Below are 20,485 nucleotides of genomic sequence, written 5' to 3'. Positions count from 1 at the left end.
CAAGCACGCACACACACATACACGCACACAGCTCTATTTAGGCCAGCGACTTTAGCTCTACGGACAATACAACCTCATTGAGACACATTCAGTCTGTCTCTGGGGCCGTTATAGTTTCACCTGTCGACACACTATCCACTATCTTGTTGACTTAATAACACAGAAAGAAAGGGAGAGAGAGAGAGACAGAGAGAGAGAAAGAGAGAGAGGGAGGGAGGTTTTATCCCTCCAGTGGCTGTTGTGAATTGCTAGAATTGTTGCGAGCTATTATCCAAGGCTCAGAGTAGACCACAGGGGACTCATCCTTCACCATAAACCGGGATAGCTTCAAAGAAGTGCTGGCTATGGTTATGTCAAGCTTAGAAGTACAATCATTATGAATGTTGCAAAAGTGTTGCATCAGAGCAAACAGGTAGTAGTATTTTTTTCAGCAGTTTCCTGATTCAGTCCTCAAGTATCTCCTGTATTTGTTCAGTCTTCATTGTTGTATGTGTGATCCCACATGGTTAACACTTTCATGCTATTATATGCCTGGTAAGGTAGAGTTGTTACTAACTAATAATCAGCAGTAAATCCTAACCAGATCAGGTATGCATGAGTAAAGCTGCAGACTCTGCAGAAAAGGTGGTACATAAGGATTGAATTTGGAAATGCTTCTGCTGTATTGAGTTAGCACTGTGCAGAAGGTAAAACGGAGTTCATGATAAATAAAATTGAAACAATGCAAGTCTTGAACAATATATGCTATCTTGCAGCTGTCACTGAATTTTAAATATGTGATTATGTCTACAGTAAACTCTGAGTGTCTGGTGGTAATTAAGAAGCAACAAATCATGAGTACTGGAAGGTGGACGAGCATGCAGTGTCACTGTGTATTTCTGTTTGTAGTTACTTGAAGTGTGTGTGAGAGAGCGTCTGTCTCTATTCGTTGTCTTTTTGGAAACAATTATTTAGTTTTGTTCCCAAATGCCATATCCACTTCAAAAAATAATAATGAAATAGAGCCAATTCTTACAAAATCATTACTTGCACTATGGTAACAGTAGTAAAGTGAATTATCACAAAGTGACAGATTTAACCATGATTTAAAGATAATTAATATTTAATTACAACTGGCATCTTTTTCCAACAAGATCATCTCACATTTTGGAATGAAAGCATTAATTTCCCTCGTTTTGCACCCATATAAACACACACCAACGTCTGTAAGTGAATACATTTGTGTGCAGACATGGAGGGGTGTTTACATCAGTGGCAGTGGTTGTCAGCTTTCAGGCAGTTTGTGGGATGCCAACAGATTTACACCCCTGTCTAATGAGAGACATCTCCACACTTTAATAACCTCGGCACTGAGCTTGAAGTAGTTTAGAGCCTGAGCTGTGGGTGGGAGGCAGCGGCTGTCTGTAAAGATAGAGGGATAGATGGTGCGGTGAGGTGAAGGAGACACAGACAAGCATGGAGTGTTCTTCACCCAACTTGGGTGACATGGTTTTTGGCCAGATGCCAAAGATTCACCAGTGACAGACAGGGAGAGGTTGAAGTTCCAGCCCGGAGGGGACCACCTCCAGTTGAACATACTGGAGTAGACAATAAAGAAAAATGCTAGACTGAGCACCAGGCCAACTGTGGATTTAACATGAAGTTGGGTCAGAGTCAGAAATAGCTACTCCTGAGATCCAACTGGACCAAGTGTTTGAGCAGACTGACCGACATACCTAAAAAGATGCAAGCCAATGACAAACAGATAAGAGGTGTGAATAAAACTGCAATGTTTCCCACTAAAAAGCCTCTACCGTGTGACTCTAAAGCTGAAAACACACCGCTGGCGCAGCTCCATGGTGCGTCATATGACATGCATCAAGTGCTGCCCCTAGCACCAACAGGAAGCGTTGTGCTGCAGGGCATCAATCAGTACAGCGTGAGACAATGAAATGCCATGGATGAGTTGCCCATTGTAGTTGTGTACTTTTGATTACTGACTTGAAAAAATTATAATCTGAGCAGTGAGATTATGTTTTGAAAGCAGCAGATCAACCAACAATATTAATTTTTGCCTTTTAGATACAGGCACAAGTGAAATAGTTAAAATTAAAGTGAAAAGCAAACAACAAACTAGTAAATAATGTCTGTAGCTGGGCCAAAATTTTAGTGAAGTACAAAACAGCTTTTTCTCTGGAAAAAAATGTGTTTTTTCAGGAAAGGCGATACTCAAAATAGGACAGTGGCGTGAGGTGTCACAGTGCAGCGTGTCGACATGCCTCGCCACCATTGGTATGGGGGTTGTACATAGGAAATAATAGGGCCGTTCGGTGGCGGTGTGTTCTGGTCTTAAGAGCATCATACATTGAATCACAGATGTTAAACAAGACCTTACACTAAAGATGGCTGAGGCAAAGAGGAAAAAAAATAGTTGAAGGAAAAAGCAGAGAATATCTGTACACTGGATTATAGCTCCATACTGTTTCATCAGGCCTGATGAATATTGTTGCTTGTTCAATCTAATAAACTTGCAGAACTATAATCAAATATGCAGATATTTTCTGCTTTTTACTTTACTGAATTTCCTATCTTGCAACTCGACTAAATATAGGATTGTGTGTGCACTTAACTACCCTTCTGTAAAAACATCAGGGCCTATCACTGTTTCACCAGAATCTAGCAAGAACTTATCTAATCACATTTGACAAGGCATCACCCGAAACCATGCAAGTCAATGCAACAACATTGGTTTAAGTTGGTTTTACACAGTCTTTCTATCAAGGCACCGTCTCTACATGCAGTATTTATATGCTCCTTTATTTCTGTCTCTCAGGTGGGTTGACTTTGTCGCGTCACGCTCAGCAAAGCTTGCCAACCTGCTTCTCCCCTCTTGGCCACTCTCAGTCGGCACTAACCGCTGTAAGCCGATAAGTTCATTTCCTGTTTAACTTTCCGTCAGCTACTGTTTTATCTCCCCACTTAACTTTATCGCTCCGTGTCAGGCTCGCTAAGACAAAAGACGTTCTCAGTTGTCTGCTTCACAGAGTGCAGGAGTCTATAGCGCCATGTTCAGATTGTCATCCGAGTGGAACCGAACTTTGAAGAGAACAAAACATGGGGGCAATCCAATACAACCTGTCCATTGTTGGAGGGAAACATTGTCTCAACATGAGTGGAGAAGGCTGGGTTTTCCCACTGAGGCACAAATCCCTCTTATGACCTACCTCTGAAAACAAGTGAATAAAAGCTAACATAGGCACACTGCAATTTGGAATCCTCAAATGGTTTGCTTAAGGAGTGTTTTTGTGTATGTGCCTGTGTCTTCTTGTCAGCCACTTACGTCCACTTCACCTTGGTCAATCACATAAAAGTTGTCTCCTTCATCGCCTGGAGGGGAGAGAAGAGGAAAAAACATGGGAGTTTGTGAGAGAGAGCAGAAAAAAGAAACATATATCTGGTGTTGAACCAACCTTCTGCTTAAGTTCTTAAAGGTGGACTTTTAAACCATTAAACCAAAATGGGAAACATTTCTGTGCTTTTGGACTAGAAGATTTGAATATCCTGAAACTTATACATTAAGACACATAGGCATACATTTTCTCAAACTCTCTTCCTCATGTCTGTCTACGTCCATTCCTTCCCCTTCTTTTGGTCTTTAAGAATTGAGGGCCTCAAAAATCTTCAGGGCAGCACCAGTGTAAAAAGGAGCCCCTGCCTCCTCCCGAATGCATATTTCACTGGCCCTGCCAATATCTTTGTGAAATAGGGCCCTCGCCAGCAGAAAGTTGCAGCAACAGCAGTATTTATTACTGCTGCTTGTGTGGCTTAATAGTGGAAACTCTGAAACTGTGCTGCCTGAGCATGCAGAGCTACAACACCTCAGTACAATGTTAGGTACAGAGAGATTCATAGGATGACCAAAGTGCGGTTCAAAAGAGTGAACATAATGACATAATGACTGGTCTACACAACAGTGAACATAGACACAAAAACAAAGCAACACGGACATTGACAGTTATGGGGTTTTTTAAAATGCAGACATACCAGTTAGATGGATATAATGCCAGATTAATGTGTGTTTAGCAGAGAACCTATGCATCTGTCTGTTTCATTTATTATGCTGGAGAGCTTGCTACTCTGAACAGAAAATAGACGCAGACACAAATTTTCCTTTAGTAATCAGGTAGTCCTATTGAGATATGTGTTTCTTTTTCAAGAGAAACAGTGAATGTGAACAGAACACAAGATTAGAAGGTGTACACGAGGCTGTAATGCTCATTGCACACTTGAAAACAAAATCGTACGGTGGATGAAAAATAGAGACAACTTGCTATTGGATCTTTACGACTTGGAGGGCAAAAATGATTAGGTTTGGCCCGAGTGCAGGCGGAAAGCCTGCGTTACTGCATACATCAGGATTTACTCCCTGTACAGTGACCATTTTAGGACAGACTCTGGTCAGGAAAGATGTGATTTTCTTGCCAAAGTAAAAAAAGGTGCAGCACCTGATTTTTGGTAAGAATACAGAATTTTAGCTTTCTCCGTCTCTAACAGGCTAGATCCACTGCAACTAATTGCTGGATTACTATTAAATGTTCACAGTAAGCAACTCTACATGTTGTCTGGTTTGCTGACTGGATCTCTGTTGTGTCATTGACAGAAGCATTCTGTGCTTTCTCTGGACCTGAAGCGAGCCATGGGATCTGGTTGGTTGATGTCTGCTAAAAGCATCTCGTCTGGAGATAAGGCTGAAAAATGGCAGAGTGTTCCTTTAATTATGCTATCTGTTACATAGGGCTCAGGGGAAATTATTAAAAAGGTCTGACAGCCACATGCATGAGCGCTGTGAAGCTCTCCCTGCAGCTACTTCTTACAATAAGATATAAATGCAACTCCATTCAGAGGTACAAGTGGGTAATGATGCATGAGTCTACATGACACAAGTATGCATGTGTATGCATTTCGTAGGTACCAAGCGGGGGCGTGTATGACTGTGTGTGTGTTCTTGTGTGTATGTTCACCTGAGGAGTTGAAAGGCTCAGAGCACCCTGTGTGTAAAGTTCACAGGAGTTCACACGGCTAATTAATACTGAGTGGAGAGTGCTCGTTAATCATACAGCTCTATTTGTCACACAAAATGCTCCTTGTCTGTCTGATGGTCTGTCCTAGTGGAGACCCCAGACACACGCACACATACATACACGCACGCACACACACACACACACACACACACACACACACACACAACCTGCTGCAACCTGGCCCTTCGCTATCTCCCTCTCCCTGTCTCTCCCTCTCTTTCTTTCATCTCATCTATCTCTCTTTCAATTCCCTCTCACTCTGTCCTTCTTTTCTTCTACTCTTCCTGTCTTTTATCACTTTGGTTCTCAAGCCTTTGTTTTGCACCCTCCCAATCCCCCTGTGCCTGAGAGCCCTGGCAAATATTTGACCAGAATGTGCACAGACACACACACACACACACATACACGTATGCAGGCCAGTGTACTCAGAGTGGCCTTGTTTCAACACAAGCTAATTGTCGTACACACTGTTAAGGTTCTTTGGCTGTACTCTAAAGGAGAACATGGGTTACATCCTTGACTACTAATGTGTTTTGTATCCACAATGTTGGCACACCATAAAGCTGACCAACATGTTGACTTTCTATTTTGGAATTTCAAATTTGAAACAATATTCTTAATTTTCTCTTTACCATATCAAATTGCTGCAATCAAAGACTGCAAAGTTGCATATATATGAGAAACAATGAAAATATCTCCACTCTTCATTTTGCATGTTATGATAAAGTAAATTCTGCCTTTGTTTAAATACCACTCGAGCCACAGAGTCGATAACTTCTAGCTGTGTCTAAATAGTGTGTGATGGGCCAGTAGCAGAGGTGGTTTCTTGAAGCTGTACAGTAGTCCAGACATTAGCAATGACATCAGCGCCGTATATACTGTATACCACACACTCTATAGTGTATATAACAATGGGCTGTCTGGGACTGGGGGGCCTGCAAAGTTAGCTAGACTTATTATCACCAAATTAGGACTGATATATCCCTGGATGCTGTCTTAGAGTAGGTGGGGGTGACTGATGGAGTGTGTGTCCAAGCGCCGACAGTTTTCCCTCATTTAGTGTTTATGAGTGTGTGCTTGTAAGATACGCTCTACAAGTGCGATTCTATGCAAGTGTGAACACAGTATTATCTAATACTGGGAATTTGTCGGACAGAATGTGTGTTTTCAGTGTTTTAAATATGTGGTTGAATGTGTCTGTGTCTGTATTTGATAGGACTTTAAGTGGGGGGCACTGGAAAAATACAGTCTGGCCTTGCTAGGCTCTGTGTTCCTTCAACGTCCAGAGATGTCTAGATTGAAGCCTTCGGAGACTGTGGTTAGGCAGACGAGAAGGACCTGACATCTGGTGCAGACTGAGGGAATGTGTGAATGAGGCAATGAGAGAGAATAGAGGGAAACAATTTATTGAAGTAAAACCTGATCAATAAGTGTGGCCAGGTGGATCTAATTTATGCTGATACAGTGTAACTCAGCTCATCAAAAAGCTGTCTGAACATTACCTTCATTATGTGTCAATGTTGTCATGGGTCAAGGGCTTTTATTAGTGGCTAAAATTGCAATATCGCAACGTATTTGTACAAAACTGAGTTGGACTGAATGAAATAGTAATATTCATTATTTTGCCATTATATTATTACAACTATAAATTGTGATTTTAATCTTGATATTATTGCATGTTATAGCACCATCATGACTACTTTCAACTACAGCACTCATTAAAAAATATCAATATCACTGTTATCCCAATTTTCTAAAATTTTTAATGTTGGAAAACCAAATTGTGATATACTCAACAAGTGATTGCAGCTCTACATAAATTCAGCTGAAAACAACATTTATACATACCTTGCTGGATGACTGTTTCCCCTGCAATGTGGGTGACAGGGAACATGGCATCAAATATGTCACTGAGGGAGAAAAAGGCAGAGACGAAAGAGGAGAAAGAGGAAGAAGGAAAGCGAGAAAGAGAGAACATATACAAATATTAGATTCCATCTGTTGCGGTGTATTACTCAACTATTCTTCAGAATTGTTTACTCACTCTTATACTAAAACATACAGTACACACACTCAGGATTTTGTTCTCTGGAAGAGCGGTATGATGGGAAAGACAGCCATCATCACTCTGTTAACTCTGTCATCTGAGGCCATTATTCACTGACAAACAAGTAGCATAGCCAAAGAGATGGGCCTGGAACTCTGGATGACCCTAACACACACACAAACACACACACACACACACAAACACACACACACACACACACACAACTTGTGCACAATACGCCCACCTGAATGAGTTCACTACTGATTTCATCATCGTCATCCACATCCAACAAAACTCCCACTGTCCTCAGTAAAAACTATCAAGAAAGAAGAACAAAGCTGCTAACAAGAACACATAAAGTTTTATAATTTGACTCCAACAAAACCACCACAGTTTGGTTCATCATCAGGCTCAAAAACATAACAATGACATTATTACTACTTATCTGGTAATACTGGTGTTTAGACTGAACTAGTTTAAATGAACGTACAAAACCTAAGGGCATGTTATTGTCAGATAATCTCTTTACATATTATTGGTATGGCACATAGACTTAAACATGACTCTGTATTGTTGAGGCCTATGATCAACGCCTGTATCTCTGTGTATAAAGATACACTCTCTGAGTCTATCTTCAGAGAGAGGCGCTGAAAAAACAAACAAAATGACGGCTGCGCAAGTACTTAATTTCTGTTTCAGCCCGGCAGGGAAAACGCCTGTTAGACTGTTCCTAATCGGGCCATTTAAATGCATGAAGCCTCAGTAGATTAAAGTTCCACTGCTGGGATGTGTTGGGACAAGAGAAAACTCAGTATCCTTCCTCTCCTCCTCTCCGCCCATCTCTCACCTTCAGGGTATATTTATCTATCTAATCAGTTGCATACCACCCGTCTTATAGAGAAATATAGAAAAAACAATAAAAGAGGGTCAGGCATATCAAAGACATACTGTACAAGACCTGCTGAGTGAATGCGGGGCAAGTTTGAGCCTGTTCTCGGTTATGTGTGCATGTGTGTGTGTGTGTGTGTGTGTATATGCATCACTGAATGTGTATTTGAGCCAGTCTGTCTGTGTCTGAGTATATATTGCCTATGAAAACACACATGTTTGTTTGTACAAAATAACGTGTGGGTGTTGAATATGACTGCGTTCATGACAGTACACTAGGCTATGCATCACTTAGAAATGAAAAGGCTTACACAGGCGAACGCACCTTGCTGCACATAACAGACATGAAAGTGTGTCTTTACATGAACTTTCCCGTTAAAGCTGCAGGTCAGCAGATGTTGGGGAGAGATCTGAGGATGTTATTGAGTGGTTTGGAAGTGAATGGACTCTGCTGGTATTTGTTTATGTGACATTGAATAAAAAGCAGACTTAAAAAGGTGGATTTAGGCCAACTACACCCACAGGTAGGCCCTGTGTGTTGCAGCTGGCCACTGACTCACACATAATCCAGGACATGCAGCACACACACACACACACACACACACGTGTTCAAAAAACAAACTCACTCTTTGAAGTATGCAGACACCAGCTAAAAGATGCAGGGACATACTTATAGGTAATCTAATATACAAGACAAATTCTATTACGTGGTACCGTGAACGCAACCACTACAATCAGCTGTATATGTCAACATACTCACACACAAACTTACAAGTACAACAACATATTTAAGCGCAGGCATTCCTGATTAAAACGTGAATACCGGCACTCTCGTATGACACGCAAACTCAAACGCTTTGATGGTGATTAGTCAGAGCAACATCTGCAGGAATGCCCTGAACTCTCCTCACGTCTGTGCCCACCTGCGCTCAGCATGGAGTCTGTTTATTCAGGGAGCTTCGGAGCACTTAGTTTCAGGTCACGTATTACTAATTTTGTGTAGTCTATCAAAATAATTACCTTCGCAAAAGAAAAAAAAAATCAAGAGGAGACCAATTCAACAGCCTGAACTGAGGAAATAGAGAAAGAAAACAGTATTTATGAGTCAGAAGGTGTCTTCTTGTGCTCCTTAGCTTTGAAGACTATAGGCTGTACTTCGGTAGTGGTGATGATGATGGTGTTGATGATGATGATGATGATGATGATCCTACTAGCCATGCATCACATGGCTAGTAGGATGTTCAAGACTGAGCGAGATAGTCATAGCAAGAGGATCAAAGGCAAGCAAACCTGCGTTTAGGTAATTACCCTTGACCACCTCTCTCTTTCCATGCCCTGCCTCTCTCCATCCCCTCAGTGAATGCATCGGTGAACACAACAAAGACACTTATGCAGGTAATTACTTCCCCTCGTCTTTACCTGTCTCTCTTTCCCTTTCTTCATCCCCAACTTCCTCCATGTCTGTTCTCGATCACTTTTTCTCTTCCTCTCCCCTCTCAATTACCCTTTTCTTCCCTCTAATTCTCTTGTTGCCCCACCTATTTCTCCCATCTCTCGGTCTATTGCCCCCCCCCTCCTTGCCTGTCCCAGATGAAGTGATTAATCTTGTCCTTTCCGCTACCTGTACCCCCTCTGACCTTATGAAAAGGCAGGGAAGCCCCTTAACAATGGATGTGCTGTTCTGACAGAGACAGAACAGCACAAGAGAGAGACAGAAAGAGAGACCCTGCAGACTCTGTGGGGGCTAGGAAGTTCACCTCCACCCTAGGGAGGGAGACAAAGCTTCTGTCATGGTTGAGATATGTGGAGATACTTCCCTGTGACACATGTGTACGTGCCCTCACATGCACCCACACTCTAGTGCACATGTACACAAAAACAAAAATGCATCTATGTAAATACCCAATTGTTTATTTCTTTCATCCTATCCTCACTGACATCATTCTGATCTCATTTGAAACTCTTACAATCTATCCCCCTGGGCGTGCACACAGTCCCTAACCCGATGACATCACATAGACAGTACAAAGCCCGTATGTGTGTGTGCTTGTTTGTAGCGCAGGAAGTAGAAGCTAGAGATAATGACACTTTCGTAATAAACTAAGCAGGCTTGTGTGGCGATAAAGCATCAGTTTCAAAGGAGGATGCCAAAAGATGCAGTCATAGGTAGAATTAACATCTAAATGGATACAATTAGAAAGAAGACACCTTTATGTAACACCCAGCATTGTATTGTGTTGTGCTCATCATTAAACTGTGGTTTTGTTAAGAAAAAAAAAAAGCAAGTCAGAATAACAAAGTGTGTGTATACATGCATGTATGTGTGCAACTATGTGGGAATGACAGTTTATGTGTTCCTTCACTCTCGCTTACACACACCACACTGCAACACCCCATTATTGTTCTCAAACACCCATAAAATGTGGTTAGCTTGGGGGATTTCAGTCATTAATTAAATAAAATCAGGCTTGCTTGTTGTAGCTGGATTGCTTGTTGTTCTTTCTGGTTGGCGTTGACTGCCTTTCTCTCTCACCTCTTCCCTCCTTCTCCTTAATCTCTCCTACAACACAGCTGTTCATTTGTTCAGCAGCAGACGTCTTATCTCTTACATTACTACCTCAACACACAGCACTGCCATTATGCCATTAACACCAAAGGGCTCTTTAACAGCACGGCGTGCCGCCATGTCTTTGTGTTTCTTAATGGGCCGCAGAATGTTGAGTTACACAAGCGCTTAATGGGGAACCCATCCAGAATGCTCACTCACTGGGTGGAAGGGGTTTTGCAATAACCAAAATAATCAACAACCGCATAGGGGAACTTCAAGTTGTGTCTTGGTTGGCAGCACTGTGCCGCTGATTTGGCTGGCACAGTGTTCATGTCGTAAGTGCTTGAAGGATTAATTTTCACTACAACTGTTGAAAGTAATTCAGATTGCTGATTCTGGCAAATAAGACAATAGGCTTTGTTTCGCAAGTCTGCACAATTCAGCAATATAAGCAATGGCCCGAAGACACCAAATGTACATGTGATTTGTTTAATACGTTCAAGTTTTGTAGGCTAACAAAGACAACAAGTAACAGGGTGATAAGGTGATAATACTTCACCTGAAAAGCCACATGACAACAAACAACTGCCCGACTCTGACCACACTATACATTGAGATGAGGAAAAAAAATCCTACATGGATCAATAGAATATTGTGAGAGGTTGTAAGCATCTGACAAAGGGCGAACAAACCAAAAAACTAGGAATTTATAGTTGTGAAAGGTTAAAAGGGGAGTTCTCCTCTTTTGCATATATGACTATTATTACACCTCCCAGATGAGGCTACTAATACAGTATGCTAGGGTAAGAATGACTGTGCCATAAGACGGAGGAAAATTGGTTTTCATGTGTCCTATAAGTTAGAAAGCCCTGTGTTGGTCATTTATGTTGGAAACGTAGTCTACCTAGAGGTAAAAGCTCTTGGAGGTCTACAGAGATGCACTGTGGATTTCAACAACTTTAACTAAAATGGCAGGTTGCTATGGATGACATACTACAGTAGTGCTTTTTGTTTGGCTACCAAGTGCAGAGTTGTGATTAGTCAGCAAAATGTAAAAAAACGCAAGCAAATTCAAGAATAAGCATGCAAACATTAATTAGAGTTTCACTGATGACGGTGGTAAACAGAATTGTTTACTAGCCTTTTGTGTGACTCACTCTGGGTATATCACATCGCTATGGAAAACCGTTTTATGAGGCTGACTAAGTGGTGCACAGTTTAATGTCCAGAGTTTAAAGTTAAGCACAACCAGCCAAAGTTACTCACATGGAAGAACCAACTCACCCCCACTGAGCTCTGTTAGTGTGCACACAATGAATTTTTTTTTTAGTTTTTTTTTTTATAAACCATCTAATTCAGTCTCATCTAATTAAATACAGTAAACATGTATGCACATACACACAGGACACAAGACAGAGACACACCACTGACACATAACACATAGGCAGTAGTATTAAAGAGTGAGCAAGAGAGAGAAAAAAGGGGCAAATGAAGAGGGTATAATTATAAAGCACTGAAGCATTCAAGGAGGATATTTATGACATGAAAGCTCTTGGCACGCGCCCTGAATCTCCCTGGAGGTGCAGCAAAAAATGGAGAGACCAGGCCGTGCCAGCTGCTGCCCATTTCTTCACATTAGCCTCCAAACTCCAAAGGAAAACCCCCGGCACTGTGTGTTGTGCCCAACCACCAAATCATAAGACTCGTCCTCTAGTCAAACTGGACAGGATACTTTATAATACAACAGCTACAGCATGATTTTAACAGCTGCCAAATGAATAGACAATGTACAATGATTTCTATATATTTCTTCTCACACACCATAAAGTCCTATTGGCAGATGCATATGATCGAAAACTCTGCAGAGAAGAAACCATACAGCAGAATCCTGCAAACTGTCAGTCACTTTATTTTATTTATAAAATAGAAAAGACAAAAATAAAACAGAAAATAAATGGAAATACACATAGAGTAGGCTGTGTTCAGTTTGTTATGTTTGTTTGAGCTGATGTGAACTGGCCTTAGAGGTTTACAGGTGGGCATAACAGTCGGTCGACTGGTGGCAATGACCACTTAGGGATGGTCAACAATGTGGAAGGAGAGAAAAGGCCAAGGCTAGAAAGAGTGAAAGAGAGCCTTCACTTTTCTAACACTCAATTGGCCTTTCCCAGTCTGCCCTTGGCTTTGGTCCTCGGGGCTCTAAGACTCCAGGTCTGATAAACATAATGGGCACCAAAACACGCTGGTCTATTGCACAATGAAGAGTTTTTTTAAATAGAATTTAAAAGTGGTTTGGACTGATATTTTTGTCTCAAAAATCTAATGGGGGCTAATGTTCTCGTACACGGAATCCAAAGAGGTCCAGTTAGAGTAAGCTCTGTGATTAAATGTTGGAGGTTGCATTTAAAACCAACAGAGGGCAGGGAGCACACTGTGTTAAACCCACACACCTGGCCCTGGTGGGTTTATAAGGGGTGTAAACCTGGATGCATCCTGTTGCCTCAAACTGTAGACGTGTGGCTAAGTATGTGCGCACTGCAGTACCAAAGCACCTGAGGGCCGGTGCGTTTATGCTGGTGATACACTGCTGCTAAAACCTGCTGAAGGAAACAGTGTCATTTATATGTACTGCAATGATCAGACCACCTGAGAGAAAGAGAACGTTTGTTGAAAGTGTTCAAGTGTAGTCTAAGATGCGTAGTTTTCCATAGTTCTGTCTAAGATGGTGAGATGCATAATTTTTTATCCTTTCAAAGCCAGACAACATTTCGCAAGCTCTGTTTTTGCTCAGAAATTTCTGGAGAACTGACTCAGCGTTGTCAGATATACACAGCAGACAGCAAATAATGAGGACTGTTTTAGTTGATGGTGAGACATACCACCCCGAGAACCCTTCAACCTCATTAACACTTATTTAAACAAGGGTGTCTGTTGTTGATATAAGATGGAATGTAATTCTGCAACTACACAGCCTATTTCTTAGCTGAACTTTATTCAGAATCTGATGTTGTTGAATAGTCAAGAGGTGCAGTCATCCCATCAGAAGTAGAAAGGGTTTATGTTGATGATGGAGAGTGAAGAAATCTCAAACCATGCCCTTGGTAGACTTCTAAGGGAAAGGTGAATTTACGTCTAAGATGTAAGATGACCAAATGAACAAACTGTGTAAATCAAGGAGCCCATGTCACCATGGGGACTGCTCAATAATAAACAGTAGCTAATGCATTATCTAGTAAATACACTTTATAGCTGTACTGTATAGCTGAATAATTGATACAGTAGCTTTCCTGAAACCTTTGAGCCTAACTGTAGTCCTCACACACTGTAAAATATCAAGTTGAACTTTCACTGAACTGGCACTGGCACCTTGGACCCTGCTAGCCTGCCAATGCCAACTTCATGAAAGGGCAATCCGGCCTTATTGCCTCCATTGCTTTCCTAACACTGTCATGCTAGCATGGCAAGGGTAAAGACAGGGTTGGAAGTGTTTGTTTAGACATAAGAAAAGGTAGAAACAGAGAGACAGTAAAAGAGAAATAGTGAGATTTCATTGAGAATAGTAAAATGCTGTTGAGAAGGACAGCCAGCTGATGCAGTGAATACCAGACAGCTTAGGCCTACTACCAGACGGAGCTAAATGAACACCCTGTTCACACTTGCTTGTACATAAACACACACACACTCATATATACAAAAGCTTTAAAAAGATAATTTACGTCTGCCATCAGCTTTAATGGCAGCTGTGATAATGATGTGGAGGTTGTACAATCGAATTCCTCTTCTGTGACTACTGCTTGGAACATACCCATCCAACACACACACACACACACACACACACACACTAACTCACAAATATACAACACATTCATACTGGCATCAAGGAGGTGAGAAGCAGAGTTGCATGGCAGTGGAAGAAAGGACCAGACTGAGGAGGAAAGGAGTTTGAGAGCAGTTGATAGGAGGATGTGAGGAGAAAGGAGGATGTGTTCCAGGGCGGCGAGCAAACATCAAGTAATTTGACAGTATCACGATTGTAAATATATGCCTCATCAGTATCTTTGATGTTTAAAATCATAGGATTATTGTGTGATACTACAGAGAATAGCTGAATAATTTCCAGTACTAGTACTCAGTTGGCTGAGATGGTGTCTTGTGGGTCGATATCTAATCTATTTTCTCCTTCCTCTCCTGTATTCTGTCTATAAAGAACACACACTATCATGAAAAATGGAGCTGGATTAAGAAAAGGGATAAAAATAAGACTCACTAAATCTCAGAATACATTGCTGGCCTTCTGGTGATATGGATAGAGGTTTTCCTGCTCCCTCATTGTCAGACTGCGCATTCAACATGACAAGGCTGTTATACAGACCTACCTGATGATCCAACACACACCACCTGCTGATGCAGCCATGATGTCAGCCTATAAACATCACAAACATGTCCAACCCTGCTGCCTCTCCCTTTCTTTCCTTTTCCCTTTCTCACATTTGCTCTGTATAGTGGTTAAGCTGCTGTGCTGTTGATTAACTTTAATAAAAACCTATTTTTGTCTTTGCTTACTTGAGCTAATTTTCCTCATGCTGTCGGCCTAGGTCATTCAGTATTTTCAGTGCTTGTGCGTTTTCACACTTCCTAATGCCCCCTGTCTCCCGTTGTTTGCCCCAGGGCAGGAAAAAGCGAGCCTCCTCCTCCATTTAAGGGGAAAAACGGTCAGGCTGAATCAGGCGCTGACAGGACTAAACCTCCACCGCTCTGATGTGTCTACAGGGGACATGTCACTGGAATGAGGGAAAGAAACAGAGAGAGAGTGGGAGAGACAGAAAGAGAGAGAGACAATCTCTCTTCCTCACCTGATATGCAGAGTTAAAAAAGACGTAATTCCACCAAATGCACACAAATATATTATACACAGATGAAATAACCCTATACATTGTGTACAGGTGCCAAGAGCTGTGTCTCATTCTCTCTCTCCCTCCCTCCCTCTCTCACTCTCTCAAACACACACACACACACACACACACATCCTGACACGTCGCTAAACATCACAAGACATGCCGCTGTCTCGAGGGCATGTCCTTTCCTCTCCTCTCTTCTCCGCCCTAACCCTCCCTCCTCCCTCATTCCCACCTCGCAGAAGACAAGCACTAGAACAAGATAAGCATTTGAGAAGCAGATTGGGACAAAATTGCTTTTTTTTTGTTGGGGTTTAAACCTGAGACTTTACACAACATGGCCCATTATACATGCACGCAGAAACACACGGATACAAATGGAAATTGAGACGGAGAGGAAGAGGAAGAGGGAGGGAGGGATGAGTAGATGACTAGATGGAGAGAAGTGAAGGAGGGGGTATACACTGTAGGACTGCAAAAGGCTAGAAGTGTGCACTGTATTTGTGTGTGTATGTTTGTGTGTGTGTGTGCATGTATAAACTTCATCAACCAGTCAGTGAGGTAATAGGTGCAGCGGGTGCATGGGAGGGAGAGAAATGGTCGACATTCAATAGCTGACATCTGACTGACGTAAGGCCTTCCCTGCTGTAAACAGACAGCTTCATCCGACACACAGCCTGCAGACCTGGACAGTGTTGAGCAACCACCTAGCACCTTGTGTATAATGTGCTACCACCATGGAATGTGCTATTGTTAGCGGCTTGCTAACTGAAAACCTCATTGAACTGTAACAACAACATAAGTTGACTCGCTGAGGCTGCTATTGGATACAATACGAGCCGTGATTTTCTCACCGAGAAGTGACAGCACAAGTTTCAGTCACAATTCTTAGGGAGACTATTTTTAAATGAAAGTACTTATTTTGTATCATCCTTGTGCCTGTATGAGCTTCTTGGGTATGGTGATCCTCAAATGGTTTTGGATCCTCAAACTACTCGTTTTAGGGAAAACCCTGCTGTTATAAACGTTTGGGTGGCCTCATTTTTGTTTTTCCTCCAAAGGATATTCTTTCAATATGTTACTCCTTCATCTCTCTCTCTCTCTCTCTCTCTCTCTCTCTCTCTTATACACATCAGATTTGTTTTTATTTCTGCATTTGCACCGTCCACCATGTGGTGTAAAACAACCTTGCAAGTTGTTAATGAAAATTATGGAGAAATTGCGAGTGCTTGGTGAGATGAAACAGATCTCTCTGCTAATGCAAATACAGCAGAATTGTTATCATGTATAAGTTTTTATAGAGATGTGAATCAAAATACTGTAGCACTTATAACACAAAAAACTGTAAAGCCCTAAAACTCACCGAGAGCCCTCTTGATAGTCAAGTTAATGTACATACTGTAACTAGATAGCAGCATTTGTCCGGCAACTTTTAAAAAAATCTATTGCCTGAAAAACCCAATTGCTCTATGGTGGCCTACTATCTACAAGTTCCCTGAGACATCACACATTCAAGGTTATCAAGCATGGAAATGGGCTGAGCGCCTCTTATCTAAATGAAACTCGACCAGAGTGACACCCACACACCAATGAGTAGGTCATGGGAGAATTAACACGCTATAACTAGACTCTTGTCTGTGCCTGTGCGCTGGAACCTATCACAGTAGCATAGACAAAGCAGACGGGATGTATACAATAGGAGGCCATGGGCCAACCAGGGCTATTCTGTATAGGGCGCTGGGCTGCTCCGTCCCCGGCTAATGTGTGTTGGTCAGTGTGTAGGTTGTACTTTGGGCCTAGCTGAGCTATAAAGCCACTGAAGGGTTGCAGGAACATCATGTCCTCACAGCAGGGGCAAACGCTCACTCGGAAGTCAGTGTCATGCACGATTGTACATTTACCCTACATATTCATTCACATAAAATGAATCATGACACTGTCCACGTTCACGAATGCCATGCATCATTCCAAACCAGTGTACTGCTACACAAACACTGACATACATACACAGGCGTGTGTAAGCTTTAAAGTGTTAACACTGATTTTTTTTTTTATACACTTGCTCTCTTCTACTACTGCACTACTTTCACTCTCTCAGCAGTTGAAGTACTCAGCCAGGACCATTTTGTGAGGTGACACTGAGGGTGATTCACTGTTTCTCTTATTGTAGACATTTGATCCAACTGTTCAGATCCAAAAGGAAGGCCAGTTTCTCTCTGTTTTCCTGTTTACTGCAAGACAAACATGCATGTGTGCTGTACATGCATACATGTACAGAAACACACAGTCGCACACCGTTTTTGTAAGGATCCGCAAACACATAAATGAACGGGCAAACACATCTAACCCTCACTATACCCACGCATGCAAACGCACAAAAACACACACTCTCATTGATGGTATAAGCAGCTGAAAAGGCAGGGATGAATCATAACTAGCTGGAAAACTGTCCCGTATTGACTCTGGGGTACATTTTGGAAGGGATACAGCTTTCTGAAAGGACTCCAGACACTAACACTACTATATGACTCATTACTGGATGGAGAAATAGATTGAGTGAAGGATGGAGAAAGATGGCTGGAGGGCAGAAGAGGCAGCAGGGGACAGGTTGAAATACAGCAGAGGGTGTGAGAGAGGACAAAAGTTTCCAGCTATCTGTTCATTCGTGTGCTCTCTTATACACATGTACACGTGTGTTTGTCTGCAGAGGCTTGCAAGCATGCAGATTGGCTGATACGAACTTCCTACGAATTATTATGTTCATGTCCGTGTCCTGTGGTTTGCATGGGCGTAAAGGTGAAGTCGTCTGAGCTGAGGCAGAGATGCGGTGCGCTGGGGGAGGTGAGACTGCTGGCCTGTTCTGTAAGCTGGATGGTGGTGGGGATGGTCGAGGTTCAGTCAGGCCTGCAGCTCTCCTGTGGAGAGTGACCTCATCGCCTGGCCCCTGGCATTGTGGCAGCAGCACAAAGCCACGCAGGGGACAGAGAGAGAAGACTACAGATGAATGTGGGGGAGGGACTGGATGTGAGTGGGGATGTAGATGTGAATGAGTCTGCGTGACCGAGAGAGGGAGAAAGACAGGAAGGGAAAGAGAGAGAGTGTGGTGAGTTCTGAAAAGGGGGGAAGAAGAGGACCACCGGGCTCTCAGGAAGAACAGGGATGAGAACACACAAAGAGTCAACGAGGAAATCAGTAAGACAGGAAATACAAACAGACGCACAAACAAATAGACTAAACAACACACAACATAAACCTGCTAATTTGTTCATGCTTCGGACTGCTGTTGTTGCTTAGCTCACCATAAAATACAAATCATAGACTGAGTCAAACATCCTCACAACTCCTCCACCTGAACACACAAAGAAACAGGTCCTGTTAATGACGGGAAAAGACAGACAAATAACCGTAAAGCCAGCACACACACACACACACACACACACACACACACAATCGAGGTATGAGAGACTACAGGATACCTCCTCTATCCTCATCCCAAATTCACAACAGTGGGAGAAGAGTGTGCAAAGTGTGCAAGTGTGTATGTCCACACACATACCATTAATCTTGGATATATGTACTTGTTTGTGTGTCTAGCAGAGACAATGACTCAAGTGATAACTAGTTAATATCTACAGTATATTATCTGTGTGTGGCAAAAACACCCTCTAGAGGCAGCTATATGGTAACAACACATTCTGAGTGTCACTGTATGCATCTGGATGCCAATATTGATCTAAGTAGGTGTGTGTTTGTGGTTTTGCATTTCATCATATATTAAGAAAAAAAAAAGTTCTGGCTGTACTGTTAATTGTAGAAACAGAGGCTTAAGACACAAGAGCCTGTGTCTGTGTTTCAAATATGAGCCCATCTGCCGGAGCACTGAGCCCAAGTTCCACATCCATAATGAAGATATGAAGCCTGATTCAAATGAGTGAGCTATCAGATATTATAATGGGAGTTGTGTTCATCTGATATGGCTACACAGCACACTATCTACCATCTCATCCTCTTTGTTGTTTTGTCCCTTCACACTGGCCTTAGATAAACCTACGCTGGAACACGAGACAAGACAGATCTCTCAGGTGACATCAGTGTCCTTCCCTTTGCTATTGTTTGTTTACTTGAAGTTTTCTGTTGCTCGCTGATTTATTTATTATTGTTTTTGCACCTCTTCAGGCACACACAAACTCACACACACACACACACACACACACAAGGAGTGCCAGTACACTAAAGATGTTCCCCGTCCATCGGCAGGGGCTAGTGGGGAAGGTGCAGAGGTCAGGGTTTCAGGGTCAGAGGTCAACTAATCAGTCACTTCATCAACTCATTACTCTGCTTGTTAATTAGAGGATTAAAGCAGACAGGATGAGGTGAGCACCACCTCTTTACAATCGCTTTCCCTATTGTATCCTCAGCTGAAACGTTTAAACAGCAAAATTTAGCTTGTATAAAAATTTGTTTAACTTCTGACGTTTTGGTTCTCTATTGTGTATTTTACAATTGGGCCCCGTCCTGAAAAGATTTCACAACTCCTATAACCAGATGGTAACTGGTTATTTTAGAATTTTGCTGGCTCTGCCAAGACAGCTCAAGTAATAGGATGGACAGGGTTTCCTTGTGCCTGCCAGAGTATTTATGTCGTTATAAAGGGAGCAGGGCTTCTAGTATCTGTACTGTCACCCAGGAGAGTGTTTTGTGGTATAAGGGCGTTAGACTAATGCAGGCAAACAGGACAAGACAACTTGATGTGCATATATGTGTGTATTTGTGTGTGTTTTTATGTGTCAACGGCAAAATAAATGCAAAGGAGCAGTGAACACCAATGGCAGATTTCCCAGAGGCCTCTTATTCTGTAAGTATAATCCCTCTCTAAATGTAACCTCAAATAATTGCTCCAATCTTTCACTTCATTCCCTCATACATACCGTACACAGAGTGAGAGATCGTCAAGGTCATTTATCTAGGTGTGCAGAAAAACTGACAAAAGCATGAATACATACACAGCCCATTGATATCAGAAGTTTCATTTCATATCACTTGAGTG

At 42.1% G+C, this 20,485-nt stretch overlaps 1 protein-coding gene across 2 annotated transcripts in view; it reads right to left on the bottom strand.

Annotated features, from left to right (window-relative positions):
• The window catches only part of prkar1b (protein kinase, cAMP-dependent, regulatory, type I, beta), a 66,636-nt gene that overhangs the window by 20,471 nt on the left and 25,680 nt on the right, over window positions 1-20,485 (bottom strand). For both annotated transcript variants that reach the window (XM_067570285.1, XM_067570286.1), the window contains 2 exons: window positions 6,909-6,970; window positions 3,320-3,366 (listed from right to left, as the gene is read on the bottom strand). In XM_067570285.1, coding sequence (XP_067426386.1) covers window positions 3,320-3,366; window positions 6,909-6,970 — 109 coding nt within the window. The remainder of the gene's footprint in view (window positions 1-3,319; window positions 3,367-6,908; window positions 6,971-20,485) is intronic.

Source organism: Thunnus thynnus, chromosome 17, assembly GCF_963924715.1.
Source record: "Thunnus thynnus chromosome 17, fThuThy2.1, whole genome shotgun sequence".
Lineage (NCBI taxonomy): Eukaryota > Metazoa > Chordata > Actinopteri > Scombriformes > Scombridae > Thunnus > Thunnus thynnus.
Note: the sequence above shows the minus strand (reverse complement) of the source record. Positions and strands in the feature narration are given on the sequence as shown.